Source organism: Dermacentor albipictus, chromosome 1 (genome assembly GCF_038994185.2).
Source record: "Dermacentor albipictus isolate Rhodes 1998 colony chromosome 1, USDA_Dalb.pri_finalv2, whole genome shotgun sequence".
NCBI lineage: Eukaryota > Metazoa > Arthropoda > Arachnida > Ixodida > Ixodidae > Dermacentor > Dermacentor albipictus.
Genome location: NC_091821.1, coordinates 8,507,520 through 8,530,788, shown reverse-complemented (window position 1 = coordinate 8,530,788; position 23,269 = coordinate 8,507,520). Strand labels below are relative to the sequence as shown.

The 23,269-nt window shown below is 44.7% G+C and overlaps 1 protein-coding gene and 1 non-coding gene across 4 annotated transcripts in view; both read right to left on the bottom strand.

Annotated features, from left to right (window-relative positions):
• LOC135897354 (nose resistant to fluoxetine protein 6-like) overlaps positions 1-23,269 on the bottom strand; it is a 71,722-nt gene that overhangs the window by 37,622 nt on the left and 10,831 nt on the right. For 2 of the 3 annotated variants that reach the window (XM_070531991.1, XM_065425968.1), the window contains exon 2: positions 3,867-4,078. In XM_070531991.1, the coding sequence (XP_070388092.1) occupies positions 3,867-3,881 (15 nt within the window). In that variant the 5' untranslated portion in view covers positions 3,882-4,078. Of the gene's footprint in view, positions 1-3,866; positions 4,079-16,129; positions 16,896-23,269 lie in introns of those variants that run through there. The other variant, XM_065425966.1, reaches the window with a different exon arrangement.
• On the bottom strand, positions 22,532-22,720 carry LOC135897367 (U2 spliceosomal RNA). The gene has a single exon (XR_010563028.1). It is a non-coding gene; the product is annotated as a U2 spliceosomal RNA (small nuclear RNA).

The following is a 23,269-nucleotide window of genomic DNA, read 5'->3' as shown; positions in this document are numbered from 1 at the left end:
GACGCTATAAGCACAAACTGAAAGAAAAATGCGAAAATGTAAATCGCAACTTAAACCAAATAAAAAAGCCTGTGACAATGATGGTTCGTCAACGTAGCAGAATGGACGGACAGACCCACAAGGCAAACGCAGTTTGTATAATTTAATGGCTCTCAAAGTAGAAAAGCGTTTTGGAATTATTGGCGCATAAGGTTGTCTCGTTAAGAACTGCACTCAGCAGTAGCCTTCATGGCGCCTCATCCACGAACAGGCCGGCGCAAAGCGGGAAGTGCCACGAAAACTGTACGTCGTCAGTATGGATGATGGATACATTGGCGACTTGTAAACTGCTTTTATATGGATTTAAATCGAGCCGAATATTACAACGGTGGCCATAAGTTGATGTCATCGAAGAAACTTTCCCTCTGGTTTCTTCTTTGTATTAGTACTTGGCAAGGAGTTTCTTCTTGAAGAAATTCCTTGCCGAATACTTCTAGTCCATCGGCTTTAAATATACAATATTGTCCACCGCCGCGCTGCTCCGACGAGCCATCACGTAATTCCTTGATAAGGCAATGTCGTATCTCACCTTGTGTGTGAAGAACAGCGCTGCGGCATTACTAGATCATTATAATGCATATATGAAGAAGAAGGAAGCATTTATTGTGGTGCTTTGTTCACGTCATCGTTCTATATACAGCAACGAGCTATCACGAAGAAGAGAAACGGCGAGTTTCCTGTGGAGACAATGTCATGTGGCTCGCCTGCAATAAATTAGGCCGTCCGGAGTGGCAGTCAAAGCTATAGGGGTGAGTGAGTGAGAGACATGGTGCAGGACTTCGCTTCACTGAGAAGCACGAATCGAAGAGTTAAAACATAATTCTAGGAGCGGTGAACGCACGCTCCAACTGTGCAGAGTAAAAAATTGGCTCTGCCTAAGTAATTAAAGAGTGAAAAGCAGAGTTGAACTTTAGGTCATTGTGATTTGAGTGCGATTTTCTCCATATAGGAGAGCTGTTAAGCTAGAATCGCGATATGAATAAGGAAGCGATAATTTAAACCTCCATCAAATTAGCTCGGCTGTGTGGTTATATTGACTCCTACGAAGGCCCAGTGATAGTAAAGCGAACGTCTTTGTCAGCATTCATCGTAGTATGTCGTAACAGACCATAACAGTTATTTTTTTGTTTCGCACTCTGTAAGTGCGCGACTTAGTGTTCATTAAAAATTCCGTACCGACGTCTAAATAAAGAATCGTGTTGCTAAAGAATACAGATGAAAGCAAATAATTCATAGTTATACGCACTAATCCGAAAAGCGAACAAGAAGGCTGTTTACCGCACGCTCTTGGTTAGCAGCTGCTACAGCTTTGATTGAATAGCAATGTCCACGTGTTCGCTCATACCGACGCACTCCGCTAGTATCTGATATGCCAGATTGTTTATGATTTTTCTTTCATGATATTCGCGTACATATACTTCCGTATCGTTGCGCGCGAAATTAATCGCATATAATTATACAACTCCAGCACTTGCGCCGTCTGGTTGCGGATGCTTGGCGACATTGTTGGCATCGTGACAAGTGTGGTTGGCCCCAATTGTTTTCGTTGAGAACGGCACGAGGCTCATTTTAGTGAGGCAGCAGTCAAGTCTTTCTACATTATACTTTAATTACGCGCATTTTTCTTCTTTGAACTTATGCGCATGTGCCTACGTGCGTGTCCGGGAAAGGCAGTGGTATAGGAACAGCTGAGTACAGTCACAGCCCTTGCGTCTACTCATTACGGTGACGCTGGCAGTGTGCGCTTAGTCAAATGCGCATGCAGTCAAAGGTGCATGTAGTGGCACTGCCAATTTCCACACTATCCACCACAGACGGGCCGTACTAGAGTGACTCGATGCGTGCGCTCTCGCGCGCATCGATGTACCATGTAGGCCGTGCACATAGGAAGCGCCACCATTCAGGACATTCGGGACACTACAGGAGCAATGGTAGCCCCATTATCACCCTCCGTTACTATCACCTGCGTGTGGTTCTGCTCGAAACTCATGATCAGCTCCGAACTGATGATTGACGTCATCATCCAGGACGCTAAGGATGGGATGGAGGCTAAGGTCGACGAAGGCAGCAATGTTGGAGAGCCTTCAGAATTCTAATGAGGCAGGCAATAGCGGCATTCGACGTTCTGTACCTGTACGTTGTGTCGCTACCGGATTTCGTCGCTGAGCAAGCCGAAAACCGCGTTGCTAAGAGCGTTGGCTGCAGTCGCGCATTACACCGAAGTGTACAGAACAAAATTAGCGGCTTACTTCCTTATCTTTTGAATTCATGCCTAATAGTTTTTTCCCCTTCATTTTTTGTGCCAGACGTGCTTAGCCATGCTTTAGAGCGAGCGGTACGGTGCACGATCTTTAATACAAGGTTACCTGTAAAACGAAGGATTTTGTAGGTCCCAAGCGCTTTGTTATAATGGCATTTGACTGTACCCTCCTTGAGCACGGCTTTGCTTGGTGTCGCCAGAAACGCTACGGTTCCCCCTTATGGCCCACACTGTATCGATGCGCACCTACGCTGTGCCAAAACGCATTAGCAGAAGGTAGGAACCCCGTGCGCTTCATTGTTACTTTGATATCAGTCACAAAAATGCATCCGTTCACAAACGTTCGGAAAAACAAAATCAAAATCAAAGAAAAAGGGTAAAGGACCATTAAAAGAAGCATAAGGGCAGTTAGAAGACTTCATATAAATACCGGCAGTAATTTTTTGCATTACGGATTCACTCCTGATAGGGTGAGAAAAGAAATTATTCAAACGTATTCGTTGTACTCTCGTATCTCTTTACGTTTTCATACGATACTTACTTCAAATGATATAAAGGGATTGAAACACCTGGTAATTGTTACACTAGATGCCAGTTTTATGAATATATATGTATATATATATATATATATATATATATATATATATATATATATATATATATATATATATATATATATATATATATATGTTAGTTTTAAGAGGAGCAGACATGGAAGATGCATGTGTAGTTACTAAGGTTTCGGCCGCATAAATGATCCGGAAATACGGAAACATGAGTGATCAGTATGGGAGCTCCGTATTTCAAAACTACATGCATACCGGATCTACAGAACATTGTCTACGAAAGTATATATATATATATATATATATATATATATATATATATATATATATATATATATATATATATATATATATTAGTCATATAATGAGAAGCCAACAAACACTGACACCAAGGGGAAATTGCATGTGCTTAATAAATGAAATAAAGTAATGATTAATTAATGGAAATTAAAGTGGATGAAAAAACAACTTGCCGCAGGTGGGAACCGAACCCACAACCTTCGCATGTCGCGTGCGATGCTCTACCAATTGAGCTACCGTGGCGGCGTTTCCCCATCCACTTTCTTGGGTATTTATGAGTACTAGTAGAACCCTGGGAGTGTGTCAGTGTTTGTTGGCTTCTCATTATATGACTAATAAATATCGGGTCCCTCGGTTAACCCCCTTTCTTCTCGTCTATATATATATATATATATATATATATATATATATATATATATATATATATATATATATATATATATATATATATATATATGTATATATATATGTATATATATCTATATATATATATATATATATATATATATATATATATATATATATATATATATATATATATATATATATATATATATATATATATAAACAGACTGTTACTCTTGGGCAGTGGATATCCTCCTGAACATCGCATTTCAGTTCAACGCTGCATGACACTCCTGTGAGCGCCTGCGTGGCAACATTTACCAACCCATTCCGACGACCCCAAGGCGATGACCTACTTTGGGGTGTATCATCTCGATGGCCGGCAGCACCTGGTTCTCAGCCTCGGTGTTGTTCCGAGCGTAGATGAGCAGGCTGCAGTACTGTCCGCGGGCCTCCACGTCTCCGTCGCGGTCTAGCAGTACTGTCTCCAGGCACTCATCGAAGGCACCGAAGTCGGAGCGCGTCGCCTGGAACGCTCCCGTCGGATACTTGCCGGTAGCATCAAGAACTGTAACGACCGCGCGGTTAACGAGGAGAGATTAATTTCACAGCATCGAACTACTGCGCAACGTCATACAAAGTCATACACAAGACTCAGGTCCATAGGCGTATGGACACCATGATAGACAATGGTCGAAGGGAAGGCTGGAGCCAACGTGAGCTCCATGCTCAAGTTTTCATTCTAGATGTCGCGTAACTAGGTGCCGCGATATAACTCTAACATCACGGCTGCTTGTAACGCCACAGTTTCCTATAACTTATCGGCTTCTCGTAGCGTCACAACTCCTTTTGACATCACACACATAGCCTCGGTAACTAAAATAATGCTTCAGATGAGCTTTCCAACCTTCATGGGTACAAAGTAACAATGAACAATGGCCTTTATGTGAAGAACAAACTGGCTCATTGCTTATGTAAACATTCGTTCGGTTGTGTGTCCGGGTTAGCTATAGCTCATGTAAGCGTGTAAGGTACTTAGCGTGGCCGTTGACTCGGGGCTACTCAGTCTTTTTTCACTGAGAACAAATTCGGAGCAAATGTAGCATATAGCATCATTCAGTCTCTTCAGGTTAATTAGCTAAAGAAACAGGCGTTACTTGCGTGCTAAACTACAATGTCCGGGTAGTTAATAAAAAGGATCCCCTATTATGCTTCTTAATTATTCACTGCGGCGCACATGTTCCGAATGCGAAATTGAAGCCGAGCACTAGTGAAGCGTACTTTCTGAGCAGAAATTCGAAGACTAACGCCACTGTCGAGGTATATACGTAGTATTTGCTGAAAAATGCACCGGTACTCCAGTAAACATACCGTCGCGAAATGTTTGACGCATACTTTTGGGAAACCGTATGGCCGGATACCACGAAATTGGTGCTATTGTAACAATTACTGCTGGGCCAGTATGACTTCACCAATACTCGCCTTCAGTTTCGCAACCGCGGCGGCTGCCCAACGGGGAAGTAAAAAAAAGATAATTAGTAAATCTGCTTAATTACCTCCCTGAACTGGCCCATTCTTCAAGCTCCGATTATCTAACTCTTCCATCAGTACACCTCAAAAAGTGAAACAACGTTTTCTGTCACAGGCAGTTCTTAAGAATCTGTTCGCTCGAACGAAATCCAAGTGATCCAATCCAAGTGATCCCAAGTTTGCCCGTTGCAAGCAGTACTTTTCAGGAGAAACGTGCACGTTCACTGTTGCTCGTGCTCGGCGTGGGAGCACGTTGCGTACTCTCGCTGGGCAACTTTTCCTCGCTTCACGGTAGGGGCTCGCCCCAAAGCAACACCGCCGTCGTATGGGAAGAGCCGTAGGGGAAGTCTCCGGGTTAATTATGACCGCCCGCGGTTCTTTAACGTGCACCTATACGTTCAAATAGACGAGCGTTTTTGCATTACTCCCCAATTGGAGTGCGACCGCCACAGCGAGTAGTTGAACTCGTGACGCCACATTTGGTTTTATTGACCTAAAGGCCAACTGCGACAAAATTTTGCCACGCGTAAAAAAAAAGCCCATAGTTTCAGAAGACAGTATAGATGTGGAGCTGCCTCCGAGGAAAATTTCACGCCTGAAGTGCGAGCGAACTCGTCACAAGAGGCTCGCATAAGTAGATGCTTTAGATATCACAACCTAAAAACGATGCAGCTATTACTGCTCGCCGAAAGGGACCCATGACTCAGAACTCGCGGATCCTCGGCATGACCTCCAAGATTGAGGGAATCCTGTGGCTGCCCAAGACGCACTGAGAAATCTCGTAGGGGCCTGCTTGGACTTGCGCTTATATGTCATAACCGCTAACTGCCAAGATCACGCGTCGTTTGCTTAGGTGTTATCTAAAGCTTCTAATATGAAGCCTAGAAAATTACCATACCTGCAGCTCTCCGAAAATTGCTTCCTTGATATGAGGTACTCACTTATTACCAATTTAGTCAAAGTGACATTTCATTACAGTGGACGTATCAGCCTGCGGTCATGCCAACGCATATCTCAGCCCGGACACCCGATCACCATAAGTAAAGATGGGTCAGGACTGATTCTAAATCCGTCTTTTATAGTGCAAGTCTAAAAGCAAGCAGGACTACAGGTACACACAGGCTGGGGGCATAGATGATTGCAAGCAAGGTTATTAAAGTTTTCTTAAACCGAAATGGATTCAGCAGCTTCGAATCGAAGTGTATCGATGACCGGAAGTTTTGGTCACCGGAAGTTTTCATCACAGCTAGATCACAGGTAAACATGCTTAGATTTTCTCATTCGACTGCGCCTTCCGGCTGGGTCACTGGCCGATAGATTTCTTATTGTGTCGTACCACACATACTCATGTAAATTGTGGACAAAAATTTTGTTTCTCAAAAGAAATCGAGGTGCCAAAATTTCAATAGTGCTTTTTTGTTGTCGTTGTCGTTGTCGTCGTCGTCGTCGTCATCGTCGTTGTTGTTGTTGTTATTGTTGTTGTTGTTGTTGTTGAACCCGAACCGTGGGACTCAGATCCCCTACTTATTTGGTTAACACCAACACATACTCTGGGTCGCCAGGATGTCATTTATTCAGTTACAAACTGGGACAAGTTCCGACAGCTGATCTCAGAGGCACCATCTCAAGACAGCCTATTTAAACTTATGAGTGAGTGCTTACAAAAAGCTGCAATACAATGACGACGGAGTATCGGCAAACCACATCCCGATCTAAAGCTTTTGCGGCTCCGCGCATGTCGACGGCGCTTTATAGACGGGAAAAGCGCTCTAAACGACGCACCGGCTGGACTATATGCAATCGCATTGATGCAGCTATACGGCGGCACACAAAACCGCTTCGTCGCAAGAGCTGGGAAGCTTTGTGTAGCTCGTTGCATACTGGAAGCGGTTTTGTAAATGTATGGCGCATACTGAAGGCTCACCGCACTCCTGAAATCTGCAAGAACGACTGCAGCATAGCGACTGCAGGCCAGTCACCAAAAGTAATAGCGGAGGCATTTTCAGAAATTTTTGTCTCTCCTGCATCCAGTGACACCACAATTAGCGACCTTCCTTCTTTGACAAGTCACAGCACCATAACCACTTCCTGCGGTCCGCAGCCTACCAGATGGACGAGGTAGATTTCACTCTTGAGGAGCTGCGACACGCGCTAAGCTTCTCCAAACGCCGCACTGCTCAAGGCACAGATGGTGTGACCACCACCATTGGTACCATCCGCACCATCCGTACCAAGCACTGCGGCACGTTGATAAGAGTTTCCATGACCGTATATTGGACGAGTATAATGAAGAATGGAGAACCGGCGTAATCCCTGCTGAGTGGAACTCGTCCGTTTACCGTCTGTCGACCAATTTTAAAGCCCGGGCGTCCTGCAAAGCACCTCAAGTCCTACCGACCAATATTTCTAACATCAAATGTCACCAAGTTAATGGAGCGAATGGTCTTGTTTCACTTAGATGTCAGGCTAGAGGAGCTGAATTTTTTCCCTGATGTCATGAGTGGCTTTGGGCGCCGCCGTTTGGCTCTGGACAGCATATCAGACCTTGTCTCAGCACTCGAATTTGCTAAAGAAAGCAAGCATTCCGCCTGCATGCTCTTCCTAGACATGCAGCAAGCTTTCGATTCAGTTCCGCATAAGGCGATTATTTTCGCTCTTGCAACCGCGGGAATTTCGGGTCGTCTGCTGCACTTTGTGTATAATTTTCTATCGGAGCACTAGATGAAAGGGCGTGTCGGAGGAGTAACTAGTGAATACCGAAATGTGAAGTGCGGTGTTCCACAGGGTAGCGTATTATCGCCGCTTTTGTTTAACGCGGTACTCGCGGCGCTTCCAAGTCATTTGCCTCGAGACACTGACTTCCCTGTGAGCATAGCTGTCTACGCAGATGACATCGCTCTGTGGATAAGCGGCCCTTCGCACCTTGGTCCGCGGCTTCCCGCAAGCTTGCAAAGAGCTCTCAACGCTACTTCGGAGTACTTGAGTGAAGTTGGCCTGCTCATATCACCTGCTAAGTCAGCTGCAATAGCATATCACCCTAAACAACGCGCTCGTCGAACAATGAGCCGACTGTATCTTGACGAAACGCCTATAAACTGGGTGCGACAACACCGTTATTTAGGGTTAATTGTGGATGATCGCATCTCTTGACGTCCTGTCGTTAAATCTGTACGACGCAAATCGCACTCCCTCCTTAAGTATGTGGCCGCCTTGACTGCTCGAAGTGCTGGCTGCGACCAAACAACGGCTCTTCAGGTGTACCAGTCATCTGTACTCCCATGCATGCTGTACGCATTACCAATTTTGAACATACCACCTAGTTTGATCGCCCAACTGGAGCGAGATCATCGCGTTGCCCTTCGACTAATGTTTGGATTACCTCGTGAGGCGCAATCTATTGCATCACTCACTGAAGCGCATCAGTTACCCCTGAGGCTGCAAGCAGATCAGAGAGCTCTGTATCATATTGAGCGTCTGCACCGCGCATCGAATGGTCAATCACTCCTTGATCGTTTCATTCACCACCCGTTATCTCGCATGGGAAAAATGGCGGCATTATTTAGGGATATCACAACCATTTCTCAACATGCTGCTTCAGATACGTCGCCGCCTCCAAAAGGTATCACGAAACACGTATTCCCCATTTACCTCACAATCCCTGACATGCATAGAATGTCTGATATGGCTGTTTCGGCAATATTCCAATTGGCTCAGTCTCACATGTTCGAAAAGTTTCCAGATTATCTTCAAGTTTACACAGATGCATCTGTACACAACGACGGTCAAGGTGCCTCTGCAGTTTTTTCTGCCCTTCAACTCAAGTACGACGTATCTTTCAAATACCTCATCCAACTTCGTCAACAACAGCGGAACTAGCAGCGAGTAATGCTGCACTGAAATACGTGCAAGAGCAAATAACTACATCGAAGGTCGTCACCTTTACGGACTCCCGTGCTGCCCTTAGCAGGTTACAAAGCAGTGAGCTTGATTGTCCACTTGTGCGTAGCATTACTGACTCCGCGAGCAAAATTACATCACGTGGGGTATCTCTCGTGGCTCAATGGATATCTTCACATGTAGGAATCCCCGGAAATGAAGATGCTGATCGGCTCGCTTCAAGTTGCGCTCATAACAACTGTGACTGCCCAGAAATTTTGTGCAAGCTTGATGACGCTCGTCTGCTGATTCGTCGCCACCTACTCAAGCAGCATCCAGATCAGCGCGTCGCAAATAGAACGTTCCCGCCCCGTGTTCGTGGTTGAGGCTTGCCTCGTCACGCTAGAGCACAACTGCTCAAGCTAAGGGTTGGTTTCGTGAACGTGCACGAACTTTTAACAGTCAAGGGCGTCTGGCAAGTCCGTTGTGCACGTCTTGTGGCTGCTACGAGACACTTCAGCACCTTATATTTGAGTGTCCCGCTTTCAGTGCGCAGCGCATGCCGCTAGTGAGAAACTATCATCTCCTTGGCCTGCAGTGTGTGACACTCGAGGAATGTTTATACCCCAATGGTTGTGCATCTAAACGTGATCAGGGCCATCGCGCCCTACTAACTTTTCTAGAGTTAACTAACTTAGGTTCACGTTTGTAGCGTGAACATTCAACATTCTGTAGTAGCGTGACCTTCAGTGACCGGCCCTACTGTGTGTGATCAGTACTGTGCCCTAACGCTTCTTCCTTCGAAGATGGGAGGTGGCGGGTTCAAACACCTTGTAGTGTATATTGTGAACCGACTACCGGTGAAACGGTGCTTGCGTGCAGCTGTACTTGGCGTCTCATCATGGAGAGCACAATTAGCCGCATAGCGAACTAGCCATGGATGTGGTTGATATTTGTGGAGGCTGTTCGACGCGGCGTCACTTTAATTCCGGCTGCAGAATCGAAACTCGGCAGAAGAACGTGCGTAGCGTACTGTGTTCTACTTTAGTCTTTAGAGTTGTCCTGTTGCTCTTCCTTTCCCCTGTCCTCCCCTCCTTCTTATCTTCCATTTCTGTGTTGCTGTCACCTCCCTTCAGAAAAATAGGCAGGCGTTGTGCCCCTTCCGGTGGCAGTTGCCAGCCTGCTCTTCGCTTTCCCTTTCCTGTTAAATGTTTATATGTGTATATGTGTTCAAAACAAATAATAATAATAATAATAATAATAATAATAATAATAATAATAATAATAATAATAATAATAATAATGTTGTTTTTGTTCCGCCCAAAGAGTGTGCATGGTTGTGCAATGTCTGTAAACGGACGACGTGAGCAGCTTTAATTTATGCAACGTCCGAGGCTGTTTGACCGGATTGAAATACGCAGCCGTTATCGAACCTTCAAAGGCTTCGCTAGGGGAAATTTCGCCACTGAGGCGGCGTAAAAGCCCAAAAAGAAAGGGAAGCAAGGTAGTTGCTACACCCGTGAGTCGGGTTCTTTCCTCATTAGCTTGCGGTAAACAGGCTCCGGTAATGTATATATAACCGCAATGAAGGTCTCCGGGGTCTACGCGGAAAGAAGCCAACGATAATACCGTAAACATAAGATCTGTAATCGAGCTCTGTAGAGTGATTTCCTTAACCACAAATTCGATGGTGTTTAAGTGTATATATATATATATATATATATATATATATATATATATATATATATATATATATATATATATATATATATATATATATATATATATATATATATATATATATATATATATATATATATATATATATATGTGTGTGTGTGTGTGTGTGTGTGTGTGTGTGTGTGTGTGATCGCTGATTTAGGTGCAACTCTTCCAGGAAATTCGGTTCCCAATTTTGGATGGCCGTTCACGGCTAACCAAGTTCCGTGCACTATAGATGCAGGCGTCGCGGTTATGATGGGTCATTTGTGAAAACGAAGGCACTGCTCAGCGCGCGGCCACGGGGTTTCTTTTTTTTCTCTCTCTCTCTTCTCCATATCCGTTCGAGCAGTAATTGTTTGTGACAACCACTTGGCAGTGTATGGGGGTGTTTATTTTTTTCATCACTCAAGGTTGGTCAGGTTCTCAGCGCTATAATAGGTTCCCGTTAGCGGGGCTGCGGCGACGCTTTCTCTTTTACACGTGTGCATAATTAAATTAATGAAGTTATGGGGTTATGTGCCACGACCACAATCTGATTATGAGGCAAGCCGTAGTGGGGGACTCCGGAAATTTCGACCACCTGGAATTCTTTAGCGTGCACCTAAATCTAAGTACCACGGGTTTTTTCGCATTTCGCACCTATCGAAATGTGGTCGCCATGACCGGGATTCGATCCCCCAACATCATGCTTTGAAGCCCAACACAATAGCCACTAAGCAACCACGGCGGGTACACGTGTGCGTAGTTAATGCCCACCTGATAAACAATTAAAGGAAATGTTCTATGGCCTTTGCATCTTTTCACAGGCAAAACTATTTACTACACGCTAGCGATGGATTAACGCGACAAAATCTTCGTTTTCAGTTGCGGAGCTTTCACGGCAGCTTGAGTCCGTATCACCTATTGTGAGCGGCCCTTGCTGCAGACGTTTACATTGGAAATCCTCAAAAGACAAGGGGCGAGAGTCGAAGACACGTACGCAGTACTGTGTAGGTATCTTATGCTTTTGTTTCTTGACTTTTACCCGTTATTTGGCGATCAGGAATAACCAAGTAGCCCGAATATCAGCTTTGTAGTGTGTTCGTAAACTATCATATGAAATTTTCATCCGTACCAAATTAGAATATGCGTCTACAATTTGGAATCCGCATCAAAAGCACTTGAATGACACTTGAGAAGCTACTCAAAATCGTGCCTCCCGTTTTATTTTACCGAATTATGACAATACTATCAGCATTACTAACTTGAAGTTATCTATTGGTCTACCCCTTTTAGCATCAAGACGTATAATTCCGCAACTCTGCCTATTCCATAAATTGTACTTTCCGGACCTTCGTTCCTCGCTTTTATTTAACCCGTGTGCTCATTACATCGTCTACTCAATTCTTTAAGTATCCAATGCCTTCATGGTTCTACAAACGCTTTCAACAAATCCTTCCTTCCCGTTGCAATAGAACAATGGAACTCGCTCCCGGAATCAGTTGTTGTAGAGCGAAACCCTTCGAAATTTCGAGAGTTACTAACCACCCATATTTTCAACTAATTATGCAATAACCTGTTTTGTTTTTTAGTGTCTTTTGAGTTGTTGCTTTTTGTAGCTTTGTACATGGCCATTCCTTCGATATTTGTATTATTGTGTTGCCCCCCCCCCCCTTATGTAATACCCCACATGGGGCCCTTAAGGGAATAATAAATGATGAATGAGGATGAACGATGAGTATGCATTTGTGTTAAGTTTACGTGGCATAGCTTTAGCTCTTGTACCGTACCTCTCAATGAACGGGAAATTTAGTCACTCTTAAGCAAGGGCCTCTCTTGTATTCACGTCAATTTTCACCACTTTCTATCAGTTTACGGAACATTTGTTGCCTCCGTATCTTCTATTCGATTGTCTTTGTACATGTAATAATGGAGTAGCATGCGTGTCGTCCTGCTGATATGACGTTTACTTAATATGAAATGAGTCCTTCTCAGTTCTACTCGTTCAAATTATGCGGTGGCAGGAAGGATATTCGTCGAGGAACACGGAAAACGTTTGCGCTGACATGATGTGGTCGAGATTTATGTCAGCTCCTCTTATGCGTTCTACATTCCAGGCTCCCATTCGCACCGGTGGATTCCTTAATTGTTTTGCGTCGAGTGGGTTAGAAATTATACTCCGGGGTTTTACGCGCCAGAACGACGATCTCATTATGGTGCACGCCGTAGTGGGGCACCACTTGGGGTTCTTTAACGTGCCCCCAGTGCACGGTGCGCGGGCGTTTTCGCATTTCGCCCCCCCCCCCATCCAAATTTTGATTTGATCCCGCGAACTCGTGATTAGCAGTACAACACCAAAGCCACTAAGCAACCACGACGGGTAGTTGAGCGGGTTCCGAAGATACTGGGACCCGCCGCACACTCTAATGTGCTTGCTTTATGTGTGTTCTACAGTTCGACAACCGAAACCTCAAATGTGTCCTCTTTGTATGCAAGCAATGAACAAATGAGGCAGACAGTCCATGCTTGAGCGCAGCCCGGCTGTGCTCGGCTGTGTATGAATAAGGGGTACGCCAAGCATTTAAAAAAATCAAGACGCAGAAAAAATGTTGTGAAAATTGTCATTATCTCAGAGTATTCTTGTCGTTTAATATCGAAGCAAGGTAATATCTGATATCTCAGTAGTGCGCAGGGATCTCTGAGATGTATTTCACGTTCTCGCACACAACGTCAGGCGGCGCTGCTTGCGGAACCACTAGCGCCCGGAATCAGCACGTGCTTTATGGATCATATTTGCATAACTTTCCACAGAGGGGTATTCGTCAGACAAAATGTTAAAGAAATTGCGTTCTAATCAACGTGAAGTGTACGGAAATTCTGCCCACTTGCCAAGCTGTGAGGGCAAGAATATTCACTGCAAAAAGGACAGGTTACACCTTATATCCCATGTGACGAGTCGAGGGTGTCAGGCCGCACGAGGGGAATGAATCATCGACGATGTGTTTACGCGCGCGTAAGTGTTCGACCTTTTCTGACGACTCTACGAGGACCAACGGTCAAATGCTGAACGGCTGATCACAGACATAAGGCACCATTTTGTATTGTCTCTTAAATGAAGCTGGAATTAACAAGAAACATGTTGAAGTATTTCTTTACCAGCCGCCTGTAATCTATAGGTGACTAAAAATTAAGCACATCGGAAGGTAAGGGCTTGACAAGTCACTAGTTTAAGAGGGCCATGTTCCGACGTCAATTTAAGTGAATCATGTCATCATCACTTTAGAGCCGTTGAATTTCGTGGTCAGAACATTTGTCATAGACAAGTATGCCGTATTATTACTTGAGAAATCATGTTCATATGATCACTCCTATAAATATAAAAAGCATGGAAAATGTACAAGAGCTCTGGCAGATAGAATTCAGCGTAGCATGGGAAGTTATACTCAAGAAAGCAGATTCACCAGCGCTTCCTTCTTTCTTAGAACGTGCAGGATAGTTGTCTGAAATTGCAACCGCCGGTTGTAGATGTCAGCTGACATTTATATGGGACGCTGACATCTACAACTGGTGTTTGGCTGCTTCTTGTTTCCCAAATTTGTCGAAATTCACAGTTTGAAGGATGAAGCAAGTACGATTTTTCAATGTAGCTTGGATTTAAAAAATTGTTGATTCAAAATTTCCCGTGAACCGATGATTTTCAAAATATTTAGAAGGTAAAATCCGCAAAGTGCTCAAGAGCTTAGTTAAATATATATAGGAATAACGTAAAGAAACTGTTGGCTTCTACGTCTATAGCTGATTGCTTAATAGTGCATTCAAAGTTCATATTACCAATCCTAGAGGTGCCGTGAATTTTAAGACGCACTTCAAAAAGACTAATTTCATGTCCATAGGGGCATGACATCGTAAATGCAGCCTGGATAGCCGTAGCAGGTTCAAAGCTTCAGTTCGCGAGACCATTTTTATGCAAGAGCTCTTGTACCGAAAATCAGAAACTACCACTTGTTATTTGTTACGCAGCTTTCTTGTATCAGTGATGCTAGAAGTGGTTCAACGCTAAACAAGCACCGAGTGAAATTTCAATAATAAACGATTCGGAAGTTGTCAGACCAATAGCCAGGTAGCACATAGAGCGTATCATCCACATAGGGCCGCTTTGGCTAAAGGGAATGCCGCGCGTTCTCTTTCGGAATTGTTCTAAGCTAGAATGTGCGTGCGGTATTGCGAAATAGAAATAAAGTGCATATAGACTTTTGCCCCTACGCTAGGAGGGGGTTCAGAAGTTACTAGAATTGTTTTTTCTTCTTTAAATCGCTTATTTGTTTGAACATTTCCACAGTTTAAACACATTTACACTACTCGCTCTGAAACGCAATGGTCTTGTCCCACCGCTTCATTTATTGTTAAAATCTGTTTAGCGATTCCTGCAAACTGATGTCCCTCAGCACTTTCATTTTCTTCTTTGCCTCGTCCACACATTGAAAATGCTTCGTTAAAGTCTCGATCCACTTTTGGAAATCGCAAGGGCATGATACGCGTAATCTATGTGCAATACCCGCCGTGGTTGCTTAGTGGATATCGTGTTGGGCTGCTAAGCACAAGGTCGCGGGATCAAATCCCGGCCACGGCGGCCGCATCTCGACAGGGTCGAAAACACCCGTTTACTTAGATTTAGGTTCACGTGAACAAACCCCAGGTGCTGAAAACTTCCGGAGTTCCCCACTACGGCGTGCCTCAGAATCAGAAAGTGGTTTTGGCACGTAAAACCCTATAATTTAATTTTTAATCTATGTGCAATGAAGTAGCATTCTCTTCTTATCCTGTCAGGATGTGCTCCACGCTCAGTGCTGTGTTGAAAGGAGCGTTATCATTGTGCAAAAGCCACACGACTGTGCTAAACAGTAAGGCGCGTGTTCTTTAAACTGCGTCATGAAACCGCTCGGACACTTCAATCTAAAATGCCGGTTTACTCTCTGATCTAGAAATAGTAATTCCAACTGATCAAGCTTTCGGAGGGGATAAAATTTCCCGAGATAAAACAGAAGTCGATGAACGCGCTTTCTCTAACATCGGCCATAACAAAAGTGATGCAGACAGCGACAGAAGATAAAAAGAAACTATGCAGGAAGCAGACGAAATTTTACACATGGACGCTGCTTGGCCATGAGATGATAATGCAGTAAGTGCACCTTGTGGAACTCGTCGGTATGAATTTTCCTTCCATGCATACATATAATGTTCTCGTTTCTCTTCAGCTCCCCCCTTGTTTACCTATTTTGAGCACGTGTAAACATCTCTAGAAAAAGCCGCTGCTCAAGACTGTTAAAAAGAAATTACTCACGTATCCCTGCGCATACAGTATTCTGATCGATCGTGCAAAATATGAAGACGGAAGCAACAGCTGGGCCGTACGAACCCCGACAGCGAGTGGTCGGCGTTCCTCCGACGCACCGCTGCTTTTCTAATTTTAGCTCACGCTACCGCGTAAATAAAAGAGCGACTGTAAACTTACGTCTGATAGCCCAAGGATCGAGGTTCTTGATGGCTCGCACCAGCTTGAGAAGGCCGAAGCTGCACTCAGTCGACACCTCGGCCTTTAGAAGCTTGCGGGTCAACGTGGGGGAAGACTGGTCGATGGCACTTCCGATCCAATCCTTTAGCATCTTTACGTAGTTGACCTCAAGGTCCGCTGTCGAAAGCGTGGTGCCGATTGTTGTTGCTGTTGTTGTCTCGTCATGTGAGTCGGTGTCGTTGGGTGAGCATTTGCACTGCGTGGGGCCCGTCACAAGGGCGATCAGAAGGACGAGTAACAGCTTTGTGCGTTGCGGGGACGCGGTCAGCGGACGCCAAAAAAGCATGACCAGGGAATGACTAGACGTCCACGGCTGGGACACTTGTGGGGCAGGAGGGGAAATTCGAGCAGCGTTCTTCGTCGTGCACAGTTTCTCGTAGAGCATCGGATTCACGGAGCGCGAAAGAAGCTAAGTTTTAGCGGCGTAGTGAGAACGCTTTTGCTTAGTCTAGAAGTAAGGCATGAATAACGATGGATCTACACACAATCCTGAAAAGGAACGGCACCGATGGCCGTATCGCTGACGAAATAAAGTCACGAACACACGGTGCTGCCTTCAGCGACGGAGTTAATTCGGAAATGCGTAGATGTGCCTCGTTGCGAGTGCTCCGAATGACGGAGACGGACAGAGGTCCCTCTCCTTTGTCAAGACATATGCGTAAATACCGAGCGTAAAAATTGCTTCGGGAAGGGCCCCGTTGGCACACCTTCAATCTTACTCTGAGTCAGGTGGAAGCCCGGGAAGCGAGGTCGGGGGGCAGCGGCAGCTATGCTTCCCCTCGCCGTGATGACGTGTTGCCTTCCGCTCTTCTCGCCCACTCACTACCGCTCGTCGCTGGCGCGAACCCTCTCTAGCGTGCTCTCTCTTTCTCACGGGCTCGTGTTGTCCCATCAACTGGCCGTGAGGGCAGCCCCAGTCTCCCTCTTCCAGGGCAAAGCTCTGTTAACGATAACCTGGATGCTGTCCAGCGCGGGTCGCCACGTAGGCGGCCTCGAAGTCGAGAGGAAGAAGGAGAAAAGCGACAACGAAGAACGATTAAAGCGTCAATGCAAACAAATGGAAGCCTCAGGCGGAATAAGGATTTAGCGCAGAGGTGTTTACTCTGCTAAACATAACACTTTCTACGTTGTATCTTTTTAGGAAGATGGCAAGCGTGACGAAGTTATTATCTGAGGAACTAAAGGTTCTAAATTTTTTCTGCTGTTGTTCGCAAATAGGTTAGAGTCCTTGAGAAGTGTGTCTAACGGCTGCATTCCTAGCGCAGCCACATAGAAAGCTAAGCATGTCCAGGTGCGTGAATTGTTTGCCTGTTTGATTTTGTTTACTGTGGTTCCAGTGGGTTCTCAGATAAAAAAGAAGAAAGTGAGAGCAGTATTGCGGAGCTGGTATGCGGGGTCCACGTTTAACACTGAGAAAGATACAGAGAAACCGTGGATTGACAGGGTCACGATAAAAAACTTTTAAATGCTACAATTTGGGGCCGCAATGTTATTTCAAATTATTCAGCAGTGTAAATGTAAGCATATGGAGTGAAAGGCGCTGAAACTTGATACCTTGAATAACTGTTTGCAACTATACAGAAATTACCTGTGAAAATATTGATGCTCGCGTTAGTAAAAATTTTTTCAATTATGTTCATTACCTCAAAGCATCTGGCACTAAAGGTTACTTTTCCGTAGGACATATCTGAGGGTGAGCGGTCGGTGGCACAGGTGATGCCGTCGATATCAGCACGTGAGGGGATAAGCATTTGGTCCTCTGTGGAGAATGTGTCGGAACCACATGGACACCTCAGTACCAACAGCTCATTGAATGACAGTTAGTCCTTTTGCCATTAGTCCATGAGAAAGGAATAGTTGATTCTTTAGGGCCCCAATGGGGGCGGTAAGGTACTTAATCTTTAGGGGACTAAAGCTCTGCCCTCTTATGTGCTTTTTCTCTACCGATCATCGGCTCCGAAGACAGTGGAGGTACTTTTGTGCTTGATCAGAACGACTTGCTTGTGCGAGCGCCAGTGACTGGTAATGCTGTCCGTGCACGTGGTCGCAGTCACCGCGTTACTTGCCCTCCCTTTTTCTCTTCTTCCTATTTACGTTTTCCCTTCCGCCAGAGCAGAGCAGCCACTCGTAATCTCAACTGGTTATCATCCGTGCCTTCGTTTTTTTTAGTTCTCTCAATCTCTTGGCCTAGGGATATGATGTTACTAACGGCAACTATCCCAAAACGTTCCAATGTATTCGCGACATCGCCAAAACACTGCAGGGACTCCTGCGTGCCAGCGTTCATTTTCCCCTTTCAGTGCGAACATCGCAGTGCAGCTGCTAAGAAATAGAAAAAAAAATTTCTTTCCGAAAGGGTGATGGCGGGAAATACGGGAGTCTCAGAGCCTGTCGATTAAGTTGCTCGAGCACGTAAACTTCACCAGCGCCTCGACCGACTTCTGGAGGGACGACTGCTTAGACCGGCACTCTAGAGTCCGTATCCACACACACAAAAAAGAAAAAGCGTTATTACGCTACAATGCAGACACCAACCGATCGTTTGGATTCCGATATTACGAAGAAGAATACGGGCGACCGATAGCAAACAGTAAATAAGGGGATTGCAGCGTGAAACAGGAATACACACATAGATAGAAACTTTTGGTGATCGTTGGTATTAAGCCTGTTTTATATGATGCTATTTTAATCGCACCGGAAGAGGGATTTCCGTCGCATGCAAGTTGCAGTCGCAGTGCTGACCCCCCCCCCCGCCCCTCTTTTTTTCTATCGACTACGACCAATCGGTTGGTCGCCCCTCGCACCGATCGCAATTGCGCCGACAGCTATTTCGCGGTTTGTTTTGGGAAGTGAGGTCTCTCCCAACAAATGCAATCGTGCAGACATGTATTACCGATTCCGGTACTAGCACTGACGCGCGAAGTGAGAATGGAAAGCTCGAAAAGCAGATTTCATTCTCTCATTTCTATGCATTTGTTGGCATGCTACGCATTAAATGAGGTGCATTTTCACGTTTGCGTCGTATGCTGTAGATCTAGTGCCTTTGCGATTTGCCAATACTACGATGTATTCGATGCCCACGCGACGTATGGCCTTTTGGGGTCGTCACAATTTTTTTTATTTGTTGAGCAGCACGCAAAAAATCGCGTGTACGGAACAGTTTAAATAATTGCAACCTCGGGAAGGGCATATGACAAGAGAGCAAAGTACCCGAACTTTAGGCGTTGCTCTGAGCGCGCGACCGTTTTGTTCCATTGTTTTCCTGTCGGTTTCCATTGTTTTCCTGGCGTAAGTTTCCCGATGGATCATGAAAGTTTGTCTTATCTCACCTGCTTATTCAATTTGACATGCCAAACGTGCAGGTTATATCGTAATATATTTAGCATATCTAACTTCGTGGCTTGAATAACTAGCGTCGTCAATTTGTTCTAGAATATTTCCTGCACGTTTAGTTGTATCTCTTCTTCAATGGGGCAACTTTTTTTTCTTCAGAGAAACCAATAAACCTTGAATATGTGGCGTACTTCGTACCCTTACTGCACCTGTATTAACCCTTGCTTTGAACAGTAATGAATTATGCAGTTACATAACATTATTGGCTTGCTATTATGGCGCAGAGACAACGCAACCTCCCGCCACATCATGCAAACTCGTGAAACAATGCAAAAAGCAGACAAACAGCGTGTTCTCATGTAGAAAAACAGTAGAAGACGACATAATAAAGAAAAGCCAATCAAAACTATGCACTGCAGGTCGGCCACTTGCATCACTCCCTATGAATGATTGCGTTCTTTAAGTATAAGCGCATCTTGCACGTCCACAGGTAGGCAAGTGGGCAGAAATATTCTTTCTAATAAATTTGTGATCCCATTTATTAGTCTGTAAACCCATAAAACGATATCGTCTGTCATTACTGCCTTTATAAGTAGTGAAGTACCGTGCTACTGACAAGAACATTTCACCCTGGGATTTTAAAAGAAATTTCGGCACTTTAAGCATCCGCAATATGAAGTTCATTAAATAAAGGTCGAGAAACGGTTTTTTTTACAATGACACACTAATTTTTGCAACTTTTACCAACATAATGTGAAGAAAAGAAAATAAAAAATCTGTCGATAACAAAACTGCCCTTCAATTTATTCACCTGCCACTGTGGTTATGGCATTCCGCTGCTGACGCAAGGAGAGGGGTTGAATTGCCAGCCGCGGCAGTCACATTTCGGTGCGAATCATAGGCGAAAAATCTCCTGCACTTAGACCTAGTTCACCATCATTTATTGAACTCTTAAACTTCCAAGGGCTACGGCATAAGGGGATCATGCATGCGCAGAATCTAACAAGCAATACTAACACCAACCGCAAGCAAAGCACATAATTGCAAAACGAGCATCTTTCCGGTACTTTAATGTAGAAAAGATTCATTGCCTCAATATGTATTTTTCAATAGCGGTGCACAGATAAGCAGAAACAGGCATAGTAAGTGCTCTACCAGGAGGCTCGTTCTACACATGTATAAATGCTAAAAGACATGAATGCTCATACTACATCATGCACACAGCAGAAATAAAACCATTTTGAAGAGTTCTCCCTTCTGGCAGATATGAGTGGGTGGTAAGCAGCTGAAAATTTATTAGAGGACATTGTGTAATACCGCTTGTGAAATAATCAAGAGCGTACCTACCAGCACTACTTTGTAGAGCGAGCCTCTTTTACAGCAGGCATTGCCTTGCCCGGTGTAATAGGAAAGAATAAAATGGTACCCGTCGTGGAGGCTTAGTGGTTATGGCAACACCGTGGTTATGGCGTTCCAGGCTGTCAAAATTAATCCTGAGTCCCTTACTGTGGCATGCCTCACAATCAGATTGTGGTTCTGATACGTAAAATCCCAGATTTTAAATTATTTTCATTAAAGAATAAGACCAGCAGCTTTGTTTTGTTAAGATCCCAAACGATTTGCCAGGGTAATTGAATGACCATTTCTATAACGGATGCATATTCAAGCTCTGAGGTAATTAAAATTCTGTTAGCAATTCATTTACTGTCACTGTTAAGAGGAACAAACACAAAGGACGACGAAGGGAACCCAATGCAGAGCTGTCAGGCGACTTAGTATCGCATGACAAACCAGTGAGATGAATACCCAAATGTTTATAAAAGGAACAGTAAAGATGCACTAGCCATGGAGAGCTTTTTGCCGTAGGAAAGGAGTCGTGTGCTGGCTCGTCAAAGTATTCATACTCATAAGGCATATAGCGCATCATGAACTTAGTTTGTCCTGGTTTCGCTGTAATGTACCATCAGATGGCAACGTTGCTTACTTATAAATCACAAAACAATCGAAAAAATGATGTGCATTGCATAATCTTCGATTGCGCCATGAACTTTGCATGTATCACGTAATCATGGATAAATCGATGCGCTATACATTAAATGCCATCGGGCAGATCATTGATGTGTAGGCAAAACAATAAGTACGATTGCCCGAGGAACTCCTTAATGCACTTGAAGATGAGAGGATGCTCTGCTGCTGCTTACAATGTATTGAAAATGGCTTCAAAGAAACGCTGCTGTCCAGGTGATCACATGAATCAATGACCATTGCTTTGGTTTCAAAGATGAAGCATTTCTGTTACACCTTGCTGAAGGCTTTAACGCAATCAAGATGTAGCATGTAGCCCCCTACAATAGAATGTGTACTAGAATGTAAGCCAGTGCAAAGAATAATCTTCACAACACAGATTGCATTCCACGTTCAAGAATCATACACACATCATTTGCGGCTTCCTTCAGGGGCAGACGTATGTTTTGGGATTGGTGCTTGCTTGTGGCGCAAGAGTATGGCTAGGAGCCAGCGCCGCTTATGCGCAATCATGAGCAATGTACAAACATCATTTCTACAGAAGGTAGGGGAGCGCAAGGAACTCGTTGCGCTGACAGGACCAGTTTGGTGCAGCTGAATAATGCATATACGATGAGGGTTGGCTTGTTGATAGGTTATCTTGTAACTTGTTCTAGCACGGACCGAGTGATATACGTGCATACAAGCCACATGAGACAAGACAAAGCACTGAAGAACCAGCTACGAACAGCTGTTTACGTACGCCGTGTCTCTTCGCATGGAACTTCAGGAACCGCCGTTGCGCACTCGAAAGCAAATTTAAACTTCAAAACGTTCTTAAATTACAAAGCGCGCGTATTGTTCGTTCCTAATAAAGACAGGTCAACAATATTATAATGTACACGTTTTCTTTTTTTTCTTTTTTTTTACAGCGAAGCTGTATATGGCTGGGTTCTGAAAAAAATGGCGTGCGTCTATCGTATCCGTTTGTAGACACAAAACTCCCCTACCTGGGCCGATACCGAAGATAGCCATGGTCATTCAACTCCGCCGACTCATGGCGGAGGTGAAGCAGGCTTTAAGCACTCCGCCAACTTGCAAACATAATTTTAATATCTTAGGTACAAATACAATCCGTATCAGATATTAAGCTGAGAAGAACAGATACTGCACTTTGTCCCTCGTCGGCCATATCTACGTTCACAGCGCCCTCTCCTCGTTGGAGTTCCAAGCGGTTGCGTATATCCTTTCCTTTCCTTCCACTCTCCCATTGTGGCGGTCCCGTAAGCGTGCTGCCCAGGACCTCGAGGTGGAACGAAATACAAACAGTCCATGTGGCCCCGATCCCGCAAACTTCGAACGTTTCACCGGAACAGCGGCCAAATTTCAGAGGGAGTTTGTTGAAAACCAATTTTGTGTGGCCTGTGTTGTGTGTGACCGCTTATGGTTTTCAAGCGACCTCACAACCATTACTGCACTGCGGGACGTCGACGAACGCACGATCGCCTTGGCTACGGTGAAGCAGTGTGTGCCCTTGGAGTGCGTTGAGGGGCGTGTCTGTTGTGCTGCGCCGCGTTTTGCAACAATACATTGGTATGTATACCTCCCGGTGCCTCATCGTCTACTGAGGCCCAACATCGTGGAGGAGCGACTAGTCGCGCCTCGCGTTCCATTTATTGCATATGGCGTTTGACGCACGGCAATAAAGAGTTCGCCATTAAGGGGCTCACATACAGCTTCGCT